This window comes from Marmota marmota, unplaced genomic scaffold, assembly GCF_001458135.2.
Source record: "Marmota marmota marmota unplaced genomic scaffold, marMar, whole genome shotgun sequence".
Lineage (NCBI taxonomy): Eukaryota > Metazoa > Chordata > Mammalia > Rodentia > Sciuridae > Marmota > Marmota marmota.
The window spans coordinates 7,055,849-7,074,201 of NW_025999925.1; the positions used below are offsets into that span (position 1 = coordinate 7,055,849).

General features: G+C 36.2%; 2 protein-coding genes across 2 annotated transcripts in view; one reads left to right on the plus strand and one right to left on the minus strand.

The window, feature by feature from the left end:
- Jmy (junction mediating and regulatory protein, p53 cofactor) overlaps positions 1-18,353 on the plus strand; it is an 83,681-nt gene that overhangs the window by 15,553 nt on the left and 49,775 nt on the right. Inside the window, 1 exon segment of the mRNA XM_015497894.2 lies at positions 17,688-17,861. Coding sequence (XP_015353380.1) covers positions 17,688-17,861 — 174 coding nt within the window.
- Positions 16,494-17,031, minus strand: LOC107152312 (60S ribosomal protein L23a-like). Its single transcript, XM_048800190.1, has one exon. It carries the CDS (start codon positions 17,010-17,012, stop codon positions 16,548-16,550), a length of 465 nt encoding a protein of 154 aa, XP_048656147.1. The 5' UTR covers positions 17,013-17,031; the 3' UTR covers positions 16,494-16,547.

An 18,353-nucleotide genomic window follows, 5' to 3' on the forward strand; every position in this document is an offset into this window, starting at 1 on the left:
TTTTTTTTTTTTTTTTTTAATTTTAAGATTTTTTTCCCTCAGTGCTGGGGATCACATACAGGGTCTTACCCATTCTAGGTAAATTCTCTACCACTGAGCTTCAGTTAAATTTCTTTTAAACAAGATGATTATTGTGGTTAAAAATTAAGCCAGGTACAGTGGCACACCCTTGTAATCACAGGGGTTTGGGAGACTGAGGTAGGAGGATCATGAATTCAAAGCCAGCCTCAGCAACTTAGCAAGGCACTAAGCAACTCAGTGAGACCCCATCTCTTAAAAAAAAAAAACAAAGGGCTGGAGGTGTGGCTCAGTCGTTAAGCATCCTGAGTTCAAGAGTTCAATCCCCGGTACCAAAAAGAAAAAATTTAAGACACAAGGTCACACATTAGTCAAGGCTTGTACAGGGACCAGTATTATCAGTACAATTCTGTTCTACCTCTATATCTTATCCCACTAGACAGTATTCAGAGGCAATAACATACATAAAGCTGTCTGTCTTATGATAGCAGTGATTTCTAGAATACCTCAAGATCTGTCTGAGGCCATCTCACTGTTTAATTTCTTTCTTCTTTTTTTTTATGGGGTGGGGTTAGGCAGTACTGGGGATTGAACGCAGAGGTACTTTACCACTGACCTACATCCCCAGCCCTTTTTAAAATCTTCTTTTGAGACAGGGTCTCATTAACTTGTCAAAGCTGCCCTTAAACTGTGGTCCTCCTGCTTCAGCCTCCCAGGTTGCTGAGATTACCACTATACCTGGCTAACTTTTTGTTTTATTATTTTTTTAAATAAGCAGATAAAAAGTCTAGTATAGCAAATACATAAACCAGTAACATAGTTGTTTATTACCATTATCATGTGTTATATATACTTGCCTGTGTTCTGCTTTATACAACTGGGAGCACAGTGGGTTTTTTTATATTAGTGTCATAAACAAGTGGGTTATGCATTGCACTTATGACTTTACCATGGCTGTGATGTCATGAGGCAATTGGAGTTTTTTCACCAACATAATCCTATGGGATCCTTTGTGTGTGGTCTATAGTTGACTGAAATGCCACTATCTGGCATATTAATGTAATTCATTATGTTTTTGTATTATATAGGTATAATACTGGAATTTGTGTTTTTATTGTAGGGAAGGCCAAGCACTTTAGATAATAATGTTACCAGATGGTTAATGTAAATTTTGCTTCATCTCATCCTTGAATTGCTACCTGAACCATTTCCTAATGTTCACTTTTTGAAATGTGAATCCATTATAGAAGATATATGCCAAGGGCTGGGGTTGTGGCTCTGTGGTAGAGTGCTTGCCTAGCACACGTGAGGCACTGGGTTCGATCCTGAGCACAACATAAAAATGAAATAAAGATGTTGTATCCACCGAAAACTAAAAAATAAGTATTAAAAAAAAAAGATATGTGCCAAGCTTTTAAGAATCTCATTACCCCAGAATTTACCACAGAACATCATGGTTATCCAGGTTGGTTTGTGTGTTTCCTTGGTGATAATTCTAAATTACTTTCTGACTTAACGACTTGGAAGGTACAGCAAGGCTAGATGTACTGCAGTATTTGTAGCACCTATTTATTTTCCATCTTGGAAGGAAAAAAAATACATATATATATAATTTTACTTTTCATTAGTTGTTGATTCTTATAATTTTCCTACGCAGTATAAAATGGGTTGTTTTACAAACTAGTATTTGGTATCTGTATGTATGTGCTCCTAGAGTCTTAAGATATTAAGTGAAATTTCATTCTCCTTAGTGTTTTCAAATGCCTCATCTGTCCCAGTGTATGCACTACGAGATTCTTAAATGTTCTTTGATCCATTTTAAAGTTGGTTTCTGCACATGACATGTATTTGCCTTTTAATGAAAGGTACATATTTCCCCAGGAATAAAATGTAGCCAGAATTCCCATTTATCTATAAAATGAAGACTCTGAAAATCACTTTTAAGTATCAGTTTGGCTCATTACTTTATATTTTCTAAATGTTATTTAATTATTAACAGTATTAATAATAATTAATACAAAATACAAAGGTAACATAAAAATGATTCATCAGCCCACCTTGGTGCCCATGCCTGTAATCCTAGCAACTCAGGAAGCTAAGGCAGGAGGATCAAGAGTTCAAAGCCAACTTCAGCAGATTAGTGAGGCACTTAGCAACCCAGTTGAGACCCTGTCTCTATATAAAATATTAAAAACAGGCTGGGGATGTTGTTCAATGGTTAAGTACCCCTGGGTTCAATCCTTGGTACCAAAAAAAAAAAAAAAAAATCAGGAGTCCCAGAGCCACAGATCCAATTTCATTTCGTGGGATAGGCCCCTCCTGTTGAATATTCTGAGTCACTCCTTTTCACAAGCAGATAATTATTTTCATGTTTAACAGCAATTTAATTAGGAAGACTTAATTTATAGATTACATGTTGTTTTTTTGGGAGAGGGGCAGTACTGGGAATTTAACTACAAGGGCACTTTATCAATGAACTATCTCCAGTCCTTTTTATTTTATATTTTGAGGCAAGTCTCACTAAATTGCCCATGCTTGCCTTGAATTTCCTATTCTGCCTCAGTCTCCTGAGTCATTGAGATTATAGGAATGGGTCACCATGCCTGGTAGCATGTTGCTTCTTATATAACTCCTTAGTTAAGAGAAAATGGAACTGGGTAGTAGCACAGCCTGTAATCTCAGCTACTTGGGTGGCTGAGGCAGGAGGGTTGTAAGTTTGAGGCCAGCCTGGGCATTTTACCAAGACCTGTTTCAATATAAAACTAAAAAGGGATGGGAAATGTAGCTCAGTGATTAAATGCTTACCTAGCATGTGTGAGGCTCAGTTCAATCCCTAGTACCACCACCCTCCCCCCACAAAAGGAGGCAGGCAGTCTAGGTTTGATATCACATTAGAGAAAAAAGTTATGAAACTCTTTATAGGAGATTGTAGTTTAAATTTTATATTGGGGACTTCAAAATTACTCAAAAATCTGTAAGAATAGTGTTATGGTTTGGATCTTAAGTTGCCCTCTACGGGTGTATGGTAAATACATCTATCCACTTTTGGAAGGTGGTAGACCCTTTCCGAGGTGGGGCATAGTGGAAGTAAGGTAGGTTTTTGGAGGTATTCCCTTAAAGGGGATATTGGGGTCTCCAGCTCCTTCCTCTTGCTCTTCATTTTCTGGCTGCTATTAGGTGACCAGCTTTGCTCCCACCATGTCCTCCCAAGCATGATGTTCTCCCTCACCATAGGCCTAAGGTGATAATGGGTTCAAGCAGTCCTGAATTGAAACCTCTGAAACCATGAGCCAGAATAAATCTTCATTTTAAGTTGATTTGTTCAGGTATTTTTTCACAGTGATGAAAAGCTAAAAATATTAACAGTTTTATAATCCCAAGTTATTTTTTTCTTTATTTGGAAATGTGGTCTTACTAAATTGTCAAAGCTAACCTGGAATTTGCATTTCTCCTGTCTTAGCCTCCTGGGTAGATGGGACTATAGCCTCCTGGGTAGATGGGACTATATCTGTATCCAACTATAATTCCAAAGTTGAAGAGATGATCCTGCCACCAATGAAAGGAATAAGTGGCATAGAGTCACTTGGCAGTTTTATCTTTTGCCATGATTTATTGGGAATATAGGAAAGTTTTTTTTAAAAAATTTTTTTTAGTATTTATTTTTCAGTTTTCGGCAGACACAACATCTTTGTTTGTATGTGGTGCTGAGGATCGAACCCAGGCCACACGCATGCCAGGCGAGCGCGCTACCGCTTGAGCCACATCCCCAGCCCAAGTTTTTTAAATTGACATAATAATTATAGATGTTTTGGAGTATAATGTGGTTTTTTGGTGCATTTAAATGTTGATCTACTCAGGATACTTAGGTTATCTGTCATTTGAATATTTATCATTTCTTTGTGATAAGAACATTCAGAATTTTCTCCTGTTTTGGATTATATGATATAATATTGTCTATAACCACCCTCTATAATAGAATATCAGCATGTATTCTTCCCTTCCTATTATGACTTTGTACCCATTAAGCAGTATCTTCTCCCCTCTGTCTCCCCCACTTTCCAGAATCTAATAACCATCCACTATTCTACTCAGTTCCATCAGCTCAGGTTAAAAAAAATTTTTTTTTTTTAATTTTTAAGTTGTTGTCATTGACTCCTTTAAGTACCTGATAAAAGTTGTGAGCCCTTTTGCTAGAGAAATTTTTGCATTAAGCAGAGTTTTTAGGTATCAGATAGTTGAGACATGAGCAAATAAAAAAGGTATCTGGAAGCTAAAAAGAAGTGAAAGGAAGATGTATTTATTTACATTCAATTAATGCTTTATGAAATTCTACATTATGTCTGTAATGTGATTCAATAGAGGAAAATAACTTTGGAAAAAGTTCACAAACAATCCAAAATTTATGCATGTCTACAATCCTAGTTTCTCCAGAGGCTGTGACAGGAGAATCACAAGTTCAAGGCCAGTCTGGGCAACTTAGGGGAGATCTTGTCTCAATAAAAAATATAAAGAGCTGAGGCTGTAGCTCTGGGTAGAGTTCTTCAGTAACACATGAGAGGTTCTGGGTTCCATCCCTATTACTGAAAAAATAAAATAAAATAAAAAAGAATAATCCAAAACTTTACTTTCCAGGTCCTTGCTCTACATTTATCTTATCCTGAGTCCTACTATGTCTTTATGGTTGTGTTGGTTGCTCTTGAGCCCTTATTCAGAAATCCTTAGAAGTCTTATTGTATTCACATTCATTTCCATCTGCATTCTTATTCAGTCTCAGTTGAGTGCTCTCAAATTTGAAAAACTTCTGTCTTCCCCATTTTTTTATTTATATTATTTATTTTTTTGTGGTACTGATGATCAAACCCCGGGAAGTGTGCTAGGCAAGTGCTCTACTACTGTGCTATATCCCCAACCCTTTAAAAAATTTTTAAGACAGGGTCTCACTAAATTGTCAGTCTTCTCGAACTTAGGATCCTCCTGCCTCAGCCTACCTAGTAACTGAGATTATAGACCTGCTCCACCCTGGCTCATCCTTATTTTAGATGTATTTTCCACATTTTAAATATAGGTCATTCTTTATCCCAAATAATCTTTATCCTAAATAGTCCAGTTTTCGTTATAATTTATTTTTACTCTTTTTATGTGTATGCATTATTTAAAGCATCTTGTGCATTTCACAGTTTATAATGTACAAATGTCTAAAGTTTAGTTTTTATTCCCTGGACTTTGTCGGTTTTTGCTTAGGAAGATAGTGTTTATTCTTCCTTCTGTTAAGTTCTTTTTCTAAGGTGCTTGGGGTCAAACCCAGGGCCTCCTGCATGCTAGTCAAGTGCTCCACCTCTGAGCCATACTCCTAGCCCCCTGTTGAATGCTTTTATCATGAATTATGGGACTTTTTTTATTATGAATTATAGGAAATGATTTAGATGGATGTCTGTCTAGTAAATTTTGGTACCAGGAATTGAACCCAGGGGTGTTGAACCACTGAGCCACATCCTACCACTTTATTTTTTAGGTGGTGCTGAGATTCGAACATAATACCTCACACCTAGGCAGGTGCTGTACCAACTGAGCTATATCCCCAGCCTCCCACTTTATATTTTTAATTTTGAAAAAGGGTCTCACTAAGTTGCTGAGGCTGGCTTTGAATTTGCAATGCTTCTGTCTCAGCTTCCCAAGTTGCTGGGATTACAGGCCTGTACCATTGTGCCCCGTTAAAGTGTATTCCAATTATTTATTTTAAGATTATTTTCAGATACTTAAAGTAGATTGACCTGACTGATTGAAATTATAATTGTTTATAAGGTAATCTCATGATGGAAAAACACAAAACTTTATAGCAAGACAGGTTAATAAATTAGCAGTATTAGATGAGATGCCCTGGGCACCTAGAAGAGTATTAAGATTAGTTGCTGCATAATAGCTTTGTAAAGCCCTATTTTATTTGAAGTAAAAGACATGTGGGAAATAATATATAAATATGTTAATATTTGAAAACCCCTGATATTCTTAGTTGTAATACAATTTTATAGAGCTTATTATAAATTAATTAATGAGTATATAGTGATCTGATGTTCTTATTTTGGCAGAAAATAGTCTATATTGTTTGTGTTGAATTTGCTTTAGTGTTCCTTAAAGTGGAACTCAAAGAAATGGAAGTTGGGGCGAGAGGAAATTTATTATTGATAGATGCTGCTGCCGCTGGGTTTTTGTCATTCTTTTAACAGTTTTGTTTACTCTGAAACTCAGTCATAGTGTTCCATGTGTGATTCATGTCTTTAGTCTCATATTACGTTAGTGTTGATCCCCTCCCACCCTGGTTTTCTTGTCCTAGCCTTCCTGAATATCATTCTATTTCTGATGTGCTTGCTACATGCACCCTTGCCTTTAGTTGAGCTGATTTTTGTAACCGGAGAAGGACTCTATGATTAGAAATTGATCATTCCTTAGCACCTGCCAATAGTCCCTAATCTTGCTTTTCACATGTAACTTAAAGTAGATGATTCCATATCTAAATTAGCTTTTAGAATTGTGGTGGAGAAATGGGGACACAGGAAGAGAAGGATGTGGCATTTTCAGACTTTTCATACCTGATCTTTTAGAAAAGTTTTGTGTGTGGTTTTGGATATTACGGTGAAGGGGATAATTTAATGCCTCACTTTGGATGTGTGAGCCAGAATACCTTTGAGTTGGAAGTGAAGAAGGAATAAAGTATGAAACTTTACTTTAAAAAAATCTACACATTTGCTTCATGGGTGATTATTAGAAGGAATATAAATGACAACTGGGGATCTAGCTCAGTAGTAAAGGACTTTGCCTGGCATATGCACTTTCCCCAGGGATCCATCTCCAGTACCAGAAAACAAACCAAAAATCTTAACCTTTTCTCCCATGTCTTTGTGTGTTGTTTCCCTTTCTTTGAGATACCTGTTCATGAGTTTCTTGTGTATCTTTCAGATAGCATCCCAATACAAATATCCACAGATACAACCTTTTAATAGTTCAAATGATAGCATACTATCTACCCTATATATATCTTGTTTGTTGGATTTTTTTCCCTTTCAATAGGCTGTTTCTTAATGGCTACATAATACTCTATTGTATAGATTTGGGTTTTTTTGTTTGTTTGTTTGTTTGGTTTGGTTTTTTGGTACTGGGGATTGAACCCCAGGTGCTTAACCAACCACTGAGCCACAATCCCCAGTCTTTTTTTTTTTTTTTTTTTTTTGGTATTTTATTTACAGGCAAGGCCTCCCTAAGTTGCTGAGGCTGCCTTTGAACTTGCAATCCTCCTGCTTTAGCCTCCTGAGCTGCTGGGATTATAGGCATGTACCACCACACCCAGCTATAGATTTGTTTTGACTTATAGTTCTTGCTGGTCTTTTGCTGTTTCTGTTAAGATTGTATATCATTTCTTACATGTGCAATTATATGAGGGATAATTTTCTGTGAGGAGTTTCAGATGTACAGGGAATATGGGTTTTATTTCAATTGTTTTCTGTAAAGGATATGCCAGTTTTCACTGCCTCAGGCTGCTTTTTGTTTCTGTATGCTCTTGAAAACATTTTCAAAACTTCTGATCTTATCAGTGAAATATTTTTGTTTGTAATTTATTTTGCATTTCCCTTATGATTGAGTCTTCATTTGTTCAGAAGCCATTTCTGTGAACCCATTTCATTCTTTACCTGTTTTTAATTGTGTTGCTTGCCTCAGGAAATGGTAATGTGTGTTAAAATTTTTTTGTGTATGTGTCATTTATTTCTTGTTTTGTGTTGTGTTGTGTGCAGGGGATTGAACCCAGGCTAGGCAAGGCAAGTGCTGTGTCACTGAGCTACCTCTAGACCCTGAATTTATTTTGTATGGCTCTGTAGCCAGTTTTAATATTGCAGTAAAATTAGTCTTTAATTTAATAGGTTCTGGATATTGAGCCACGCTTAAAGTCCCCCATGGCAAGATTATTTAAAACAAACAACCTGATTTTTCCCCTTTTATGATTCTACTTACATTTAAATTATTGATCTAGGTTTTTTAAATTTTGTTTTTGTTTTATTTTTTTTTTACTGGGGATCAAACCCCAGGCCTCAAGCGTGCTTGCAAGTGTTCTAGTTCACCCCAAATTTCTAGAATTCATATTGTTGTAAAGACAACAATTTGATTTTGTGTGTGTGTGTGTGTGTGTGTGTGCTGGGAATCAAACCCAGGGTTTATTAGCACATGCTACACAAGTGCTCTTTCTCTAAGCTACATCCCTATTCCTTTTTAAAAATTCTACTTTGTGGCAGAATTTCATTAGTTGCCCAGGCTTTCCTAAAATTTGGAATCCCCCTGGCTCATCCTCCCCATAGTCTTAGATTTTAGGTATACTAACATGCCTGACTGTCTGAACTCTTTTTATTACTTATTATTCTTGATGCTTACATGAGCTGTGGTAGCTGGTAAGGCCATTGTCTCTTCCTCTTGTTTTTCCATTTGAACTTTAATATTGGTCTTTATACATTAAAACAGCTTGTTGAATATTTTTCTGTTGCAGTTTTTCAGTTTATTCCCTTGTATTCTAAAGTGACAGTTTTTAAAGTTAGTGGCACTATTCTATTAGAAGAATCAGAATATCTTCATGATTGGTTCAGTATTTCTTGTTATGAATAAAGAGCTAAATTATGATTTTTTTTAAAAAACCAAGCAAGTCACCGTAATGTAAAGAATTAGTTTAAAGGCCATTGTTAAACCATCCAACTGTAATGAATGGCCCTAACCCTGAAGATAAAGAAGACTAGTGCTGGAGATAAGACTAAGGTAATTTTATCACTCTATATGTGTCTTCTAAAGCTGAAGATGATTCTGTGATTGTTTTAGGTAGGAAAAGTGTTTTTTATTTTTTTGAAATTTTTTTTTTTTTAGAATAGCAAAAATGCTTTAGTTCATTTAGATCATGGCTCATGATCTAAAATCTAAAACAGAATAATAGTAAATGTAATTAGAGAAAGAGGAGGAGGAATTAAGGTTTAGGAAAAATAAGTTATATGTCACAATAGTGTAAATATGAAAATTGACACTTCTGTGAGGGTTAGTATGGGAATATTATTCACTGAAGCAGTGCTTCTGAAACATTAATGAATACTCATCACTTGACGATCTTATTGAGTTTCAAATTGATTCTGTGGATGTGAAGTGGACCCTTACTGAGGATCTGTTGTTGTTTCCTCCTCCTCCTCCCCTTTTTTTTTTTTTGGTACTGGTAATTGAACCCATGGGCATTCTACCACTGAGCTATATCACTAGCCCTATTTATTTATTTATTGTGGTGCCAGAATTGAACTCAGGGGCACTCAACCACTGAGCCACATCCCCAGCCTTATTTCTGTATTTTATTTGGAAACAGGATCTCACTGAGTTGCTAAGCACCTCACCATTGCTAAAGCCTACTTTGAACTTGTGATCCTCCTGTCTCAGCCCTCCTAGCCGCTGGGGTTACAGGCATGCGTCACCATGCTGACTCATCTTTATTTTTGAGACAGGGTCTCCCCAAATTACCCAGGCTGGCCTTAAACTTGCAATCTTCTTGCCTCAGGCTCCCACATAGTTGGGATTACAGATGTGTACATACCTCCACGCCTAGCTTTAACATGTCTTCCAAGGTAATCTGCTGGCAGCAAATCCCTTCTCAGATAATTTTCCCTCTTTGAAGATAATTTCATTGGATATAGAATTCTAGATTGGGGAATAGTTTTCCTTTGAACACTCTAAATATTTCATTCCAGTCTTCTTGCATTATTTCTGAGGTCCCGTGTATTTCTCTTCTATTGGTAGTGCTTTTTTTTCCCTTCCTCTGGCTTTTTTCAAGATTTTTTTGGGGGGTATTGGGGATTGAACTCAGGGGCTCTCAACCACTGAGCCACATCACCAGCCCTATTTTGTATTTTCTTTAGAGACAGGGTCTCACTGAGTTGCTTAGTGCCTCACTTTTGCTGAGGTTGGCTTTGAATTTGTGATCCTCCTGAGTCCGCCTCCCAAGCTTCTGGGATTACAGACATTCTTTCAAGATTTTGTCTGATTTTTGCAACTTGATTCTGATATGCTCAGTTGTAGTTTCTTTTTTTTTTTTTTAACTTATCCTGTTTGGTACTTTTTTTTACTTATCCTGTTTGTTTATTTGATTTGTGTTTTGGTATCTGTCTTGGTATCTGTCTTTAATTTTGGCACATTGAGTTATTCGAATGTTTCTTCTGTTCATATCTCTTTTTCTTTATCTTCTGGTGTTCCCATCACCTTATATGTATACTCACTGCATAATCATTGTAGATTTTATGCTAAATATTTTTTGGAAAAAAGGCGGGGTGAAACATTATGTTAAGCTTTTTTTTTTTTGTAGTTGTAGATGGACAGAATGCCTTTATTTTATTTATTTTTATGTGGTGCTGAGCATTGAACCCAGTGCCTCACGCATGCTAGTTAAGCACTCTGCCACTGAGCTATAGCCCCAGCCCATATGTTAAGCTTTTTAAAAAAAATTATGCTGATTACTTAAATCATTTATTACTAAATGTGTTTGTAAGATTAGGAGCATGGAATACTCAGGAATGTACATTAAATTTGAATAGTTCAAATTGACACATCAATTCTTCATGACAGTTTAATTGACATTTTTTCCAGTCTAATATAAAAAAAAAGTTAACACATTAGTTGTGTTAGTGGAAATATCACACTTGAGAAAAGTTACTACAGTGTTAGCAAAGTATTTAATAAGTATTTAATCTCCAATTTGAAGATTATGTGCTGCTATCATTGGTTTTGTTATCTGACCTTCATTCCTCAGTTCACTCATGTAAAATGAGTTTACACAATTAGTACATAAGCAGGCTTTCATAAATGTACTGACAGTACACATGCACCAGGAATTCTGGACTCATGGTTATCAGTACAAGAGAAGATCCATATGCCACTGGTGAATACATTGCTGCTGTGTTTACCTTTTAAGTTGCATGATGAAGAGAATTATACCACGTGATAATTATGTGATGAGAAGTTATAAACCAATTTTTGGACTGAGAAATGGTGTGCCTTTAGGTGGTGATGATGATTATGCCGTAAAAATACAGTAACTTTTGTAATTGCTCACTGATTTTCTTCCTTTGTACAATCTAAGACATTCTTTCATTTTTCTTAATGCCTTGATTTCTAGCATTTCCCTCTGGATTATTCTATGTGTTGAGCTAAAATTTCATCTGGTGGTGGTCTTTTTGTCCCCTCTTGTCTTTTGATTTCCCTAGAGACTCCATATATAGAATTTGAGTCATGCTCTTTTTTCCATTGTAATCCCTGTTAAAATACCAGAGCCCTGTGAGTGGTTATACCATATTGGGTGAAGAGGAAGTGTTCTATAGTCCTATTAGGTTTGACTTTTAGTGAGCCTGTGCCCTTGGGTTGTCACCTTCACAAGTATTTCTCGGTGTTCGCCACTATCCAGGCATTCTATGACAAGACAAGAAGGAAAGAAAAGTCATGTGTTGGGTATGTCCCTTCTTTTAGTCAGCAAGTTTCTATAAAATAGTTTTCTCTTAATGGCAGACCTCATTAAGAACAGAATGCTCTCTGTACTTATTTCAAAATAATTGATTGCTTTCCTTGTCCAAAGTATGAGGGGGCTTTTCTGTAATTTTCATATGAAGAGCCTGATCTAGAAGATAAAATTCAAAACTGTGAGGGCAAGGCCAGTTGTCCTTAACTCTCATACTTTCCATACTGTAACTGTGTTAATTCGCCAGTTGTAGTTCAAGTTTTCCTACGTTAGTCTTGGGTCCCACTGATGTTTCTTTTCTTTTAAGAAGCAAAGTCTTAATATGTTGTCCAAGCTGGTGCTGAAATCCTTGTTCAAGCAATTTTTTTTTTTTTGCCTCAGTCTCCAGAATTACAGACACACACCTCCATGGTTCCCTCAAAGATTTCTGTTCTTGGGGTTCTCCTCCAGTAAGTTGTGATTCTCTTTGACCATTTGCCTTGCCAATTTTAGGGACAGAGTGCCCTGTGACCTCAGTTCCCTGATGGATTCCAAGAAGAATTGTTGATTTTCAGTTGTTTAGCTTATTTTCTTATTGTGTGGATGACAGTGACTTCCAATCTTCTTACATGCCAGAATTCAAAATTTTAATAGGTTGTACTTTCATTCATTATTCATTTCAAAATGTTTTTATGTCTCTTATGCTTCTTTTTTTTTATATCTTTAAGTATATTAATTTCCAGATAGTTCAGGGCATTCCCTTTATTTCATTCCATTGTGGTCAGCAGATATACTCAATATTTCAATTTTGTTCAGTTTTTGAGACTTGTTTTATAGCCTAGCATGGGTCTGCCTTCGTGTGTGTGTGTGTGTGTGTGTGTGTTTGTTTTGCTGGGGTTTGAATCCAGGGCCTCATGTATGTTAGGCAAGCAGTCTATCACAAGTCACCTCCCCAGCCCCTAGAACTGCCTTGATATCTTTCAGTCATTGACAAATAAGATGGTTGATAGTATTTTCAGATCTTTATTTTTACTGAAATTTTCTAATCTATCAATTGCTGAGAGTGTTAGACACCTCCAACTCTGAATTTGCTTCAATTCTGTCTATTAAGTTAGCAAAATTTTTTTTAAGGTACTGGGAATTGAGCCCCAAGGGTGCTTTCACTGAGCCACATCCCCAGCCTTTTTTTTGACAGGGTCTCACTAAATTGCCTAGGGCCTTGCTAAATTGCTGAGATTGACCTAGAAATTGAAAATCCTCTTGCCTCAGCCTCCTGAATGGCTGGGATTACAGGTGAATACACAATAAGCATAGCTAATTCACACTTTTTTATGACTGTATATCTTCTTGATGAATTAAATCTTTGGTCTAGAAACGCTCAACATTATCTCCATTAATACTGTGTATCTTGAAGTTCACTTTATTTGCTGTTTATAGGGACATTCCATTCTTTTAAAACTTTATTTTAATTTTTTTAGTTGTAGTTGGCCACAGTACCTCCATTTTATATATTTATTTATTTTTTGTTTGTTTATTTCCCAAACATCCAAGTTTTCATCTGTACTATTTCCCTTTAGCCGGAAATTTAAAAAATGAAAAAAAAAAATTGTAGTGTCCTTCTGCTGTTAGTGAATTCTCTCAGTTTTCACTGTTTTGGAAAAACGTTCATTTTGTTCTTTTATGTTGTTGCTGGGGATTAAACCAGGTCTTGTGCACACTAAGCATAAATTCTACCATTGAGTTATGCTCCCATTTTTTTTTTCTTTTCCTTTTTTTGGTTGTAATGCTTGGATTGAACCCAGTCAGAGCCTCAAACATGCTATACTCTATCACTAACTACATACCTAGTCTCAAACTCTTGGATTCAGATGATCCTCCTGTCTCAGCCTCCCAAATAAATCGGGACTGCAGACATATACCACTGCTATCTGGTTTGGTTGGTTTGTTTGTTTTGCGGGGTGGGGTGTGGGGTGATTGAATTCAGTGGCACTCAACCCCTGAGCCACATCTCCAGCCCTTTTTCGTGTTTTATTTAGACACAGAGTCTCACTGAGTTGCTTGGCACCTCGCTTTTGCTGAGGTTGGATTTGAATTTGTGGTCCCCTGCCTCAGCCTCTCAAGGCCTGTTATCTGTTCTTGAAAATTATTTCCTTGGATGTAATTCTGGGTTGACAGGTGTGGGTTGTTGTTTGTTCTTTCCCTTTAATTTCAGCATTTTAAAGATATCTCCCTCTGTCTTCTGTTTTCTACTGTTTCTGATTTGAAAGTCAGCATTTGTTTGTACCCTTGTATCTTCATTTTTTATTCTTCTTCTTCTTCTCATTTTTTTTTTTTTTTTGCAGTATGCAGGATCTACCACTGGATTACCTCTCTTTTTATTTTGAGATAGGGTCTTGCTAAATTGCCTAGGGTGGCGTCAAATTTGTGCTCCTCCTGCCTCAGCCTTCCTCTAATCCCAAATCACTGGGATTACAGGCATGCCCCATTGTTCCGATTCACTTGTTTACCTTAAATGTTATTTCTCTTTGGTTCTTTTAAAAATTTATCATTCTCATCTTTGATTTTTAGTAGTTTGACTGTAATAGCCTGGTTGTGGGTTACTTTGCATTTGGATTCTCAACGGCTCTTGAATATGTAAATTGATGCCTTTAACCAATTTGGAGTATTTTTTGAAATGTTTTCTGTTCCATTTGCTCCTCTTCTGCTGGAACTCAAATGTATTGTTTTTATGACAGTTCTCTGAGTTCTTGTTCATTTTTCCCATCTCCTTCAGATTAGGTAAATTTATCTTAATCTTTCTTCAGGTTCTCATACTGTCATTAACATACTCTATACCCATCCTTGAATTTTTTATTTTTGTATTTTGTATTTTGTAAGTTTTTGTATTTTTCAATTCCAGGATGTTTCTTTATTTTTTAATTAGTTTCTGTTTCTTGAGATTGTCCAGTTGTTTGTTTGTTTTTTAAATATTTTTCAGCTGTAGATGGATACAATATCTAAAATTTTTACATGGTGCTGAGGATCAAACCCAGTGCCTCACAATGTGCTACAAGCAATCTACCGCTGAACTACAGCCCCAACCCTCAGTCGTTTGTTCTTTATGAACATAATTCCTTTATATCCATTAGCATCATTGAATAATTGCATTGAAATCAATCTGCTAAACCCAAATCTGTTTCATCTTGTGGTGGCTCTCCATTAGTTGTCTTTTGAGTACTGAAATTTGTTTTATCTATTTAGATCTGCTAATTTTGGATTATATCCCAGACATTGTAAATGATACTTGTAGTGTATGGATTCTGTTATGCTCCTCCCGAGAGTGTTGATTTTTACAGTTTTGTTTTGACAGATGGTTAATCTGACTGAATTCAAACCCTAAACTCTGTCTCCCTTGCAGAAGACAGCAATTAAAATATTTATTAATTTCTTATGCATAAATACAGTATTGCTTAGAGCCTATGTGAACGTATAGTTTCAGTGATTCACCAGAGATTTGATTAGAGTTTATATGCATATTTGGGATTGCTTCCTCTTAGGCCTTCTCCTTTTTAGAATTAACCTCTTGCCTTGTAGCTGCTGTGGTTGTCTCAAACTTCTCTTACCTTTGATTTTTCAAGCCAGCAAAACTTTGGGCTTCTATGTGAGTTTCAGTTGCGCCTTTCTCCTATTGTGGTACCCGCTCAGTGAGGCATAATCTCAGGCCACAATCTATGAATAAAAAAAATCACTAGGACCTTTCCTCCTTCAAAGTGTCAGTTCCTCCTCAATTTTTACTTTGGTCATTCCATAGTACCTCCAGGTAATTGTTTTATAGTATGTTGCCCTGGGAGAGGAGATTTGATGGGACAACTTAGTCAATATAAGAAGTGGAAATTGGGCTGGGTTTGTGGCTCAGAGGTAGTGTGCTTGCCTAGCCTGTGAGAGGCACTGGGTTCGATCCTCAGCAACACTTAAAGATATTGTGTCCACCTATAACTAAAAAATAAATATTAAAAAAAGTGGAAAGGATTACATGTAGTTGCTTCAAAACAACAGAATGATAGTTACTATTTGTATGGCATTTTTTTAATTATAAAAGAAATTTAATATAGATTCTGATTTATAATGATTATTAATGAAAGTGTTGTACTTTTGGCCAAAAAACCTGGGCAGGAAATTTGAAGCCTAATTTTTAAATATTTATTTTTTTACTTATAGGTGGGCACAATGTCTTTTATTTTATTTTCATGTGGTGCTAAGGATTGAACCCAGGGCCTCACGCATGGTAGGCGAGCGTTCTACCTCTGAGCCACAACCCCAGCCCTTGAAGCCTAAATTAAGCATAATTATATGAAAAAATTATATGATTGCTAAAAGCAAGAAACGAGGAGGAAGATAGTTGAAACTTAAAGATATGGTTAGGAATAGAAGAATTTTGTGTCTTTGGGGGAGAAATGATACTGTTACCAGGTAGACAAGAGATGAAGAATAAGTATAAAGTACTATTTTTTTGCTATATGATTCTTTTGGTTCTTTAAATTTCAACTTAAGCTTTTTTGTATGACCATTTTTCTCTGTCCATTTTAAACTAGTATTATAGTTTACCACCTTTCCCCAACTCTCATTCTTTCATATAGGACTCTTGTTTTTATTATTGCTTTTATTCTAAAAACTCTTATTTCATAATCAATAAAATACTTATAATTTGACATTTTGAAAATAAATTTGGTTTCTCTTTGTTCACTACACAGTAAGGTCCATAGGGATCAGAACCATATTTTTGTATGCCTAGCTCTTAAGAGTATTTGAAAATGAAATGAATGAATGAATGAAATCTAGAGAAACATGTACACACATGAGTACCAAGGAATGCAGAGAGATACAAACATATATTGTTTGTTCATTTGTTTTTTGTTTTAGTTTTTTTTTTTTGTCACCTTAATCTGGAAGGAGGTGATGGGTATGAATTTAAGAAAGTCATTAAGGGAATGTTTTGTTTTTTTTGTTGTTGTTGTTGGAAAAAAGAAAGTATATTTAGAATTAGACAGCTGGACTTTGTTTAGATGATCCCAATTTTGTTGTCAACGTCCAAAGCATCATAATCAGGAGCCAGTCGAACATATGCCTTTTTCTCTCCATCAGGCCTGATCAGGGTGTTAACCTTAGCCTCATCAATGTCATAGAGCTTTACAGCTTGTTTGATCTGGTGTTTGTTTGCCTTGACATCCACAATAAACACAAGTGTGTTGTCTTCAATCTTCTTCATGGCTGACTCAGTGGTCAGAGGGAATTTGATGATGGCATAATGGTCAAGCTTGTTTCTCCTGGGGGCGCTCTTCCAATGATATTTGGGCTGCCTCTGGAGCTGCAATGTCTTGGGTCGCCGGAAGATAGGTGACATGCGGATCTTCTTCTTTTTATGACTGTGGACACCCTTCAACACTGCTTTCTTGGCTTTCAAAGCTTTTGCTTTGGCTTCAGCTTTGGGAGGAGCAGGAGCTTCCTTCTTAGCTTTCGGCGCCATCTTGGTGAAAAAAAAAGGAGGGAAAGTTTTAAATCGGGGTGAGGAAAAAATTTACAAGAGATTTGGGAAAATCAGTAAAATAACAAAGGCAAGAGTCAATGAATTACTTTGTAGATTAGTAATTAAATAGGGTTTTTTGTTTTTAATTTTTTTTTTAGTTGTAGATGGACACAATATGTTTATTTTAAATTTATTCTTATGTTATGCTGAGGATCAAACCCAGTGCCTCATACTTGCAGGCCAAACACTCTGTCACTGAGCTGCAACCCCAATCCCCTAACTAGGATTTTTGTTTTTTTATTTCTTGCAGTGCTGGGATCAAACCCAGAATCTTGAATATGGTAGGCAAATGCTCTACCATTTAGCTATGTCCCCACCCATTCTTTTTCTTCTTTATTTCTTCTTTATTATGGAATACTATAAGATATTGGTTTTATGCTAGGCAGAATTATGGGGCTCCCCTCCTCCCAAATGAATTAGGATGTGGTCTTGAGTAGTGAGACACTTGAAACATGGAGATGAGTGGTGAAAAGCAATCAAGTACTTTTAGTTCCTTTTTGCTACTGGGTTTTAGCATTCCTAGCACATGATAGGAAGCATGTTAAAAGCAAGAACAATTATTTATAGGTTATTATACTCAGTTTTCTTAGTATTGAAACTTGCTTGTCTTGACAGCTCTTGGATAAGCATAAGAACACAGAGAGCATGGTGGAGCTTCTGGACTTATATCAGATGGAGGATGAAGCCTATAGCAGCCTTGCAGAAGCAACAACTGAACTCTATCAGTATTTACTGCAGCCATTCCGAGACATGAGAGAACTTGCCATGCTACGAAGACAGCAGATCAAGGTAGTCTTTTAAACACTAAATAGTAGTTTACCTACTTTCATTGTTCTCAGCCTGGCTAGCTATGCCTTTCTTCTTCTTCTTCTTCTTCTCCTTCTCCTTCTCCTCCTTCTCCTCCTCCTCCTCCTCCTCCTCCTCCTCCCCCCTCTCTCCTCTTCCCTCCTTTTGGTACTGGGGATTGANATAATAATAATAATAATAATAATAATAATAATAATAATAATAATAATAATAATAATAATATAGACAAATACTTCTTCTTTCTCTTGGTTTTGGTCTAGCCTTAGCATTTCATTTTAAAGTGTCTCAAAAGGTAATTCTAATGAGTAGCTAACATTTAGAACAGCCTAAAAAGAAATATGTTCTTTTTTAAAAAAAAAATATATATATATATATATTTAGTTGTAGATAAACACAGTATCTTTAATTATTTTTATATGGTGCTGAGGATCAAACCCAGTGCCTCACACATTCGAGGCAGGCACTTGACCACTG

Bases quoted from the DNA above. Each gene is read 5' to 3' on its own strand.
- LOC107152312 (XM_048800190.1), bottom strand. From the start codon at position 17,012: ATGGCGCCGAAAGCTAAGAAGGAAGCTCCTGCTCCTCCCAAAGCTGAA.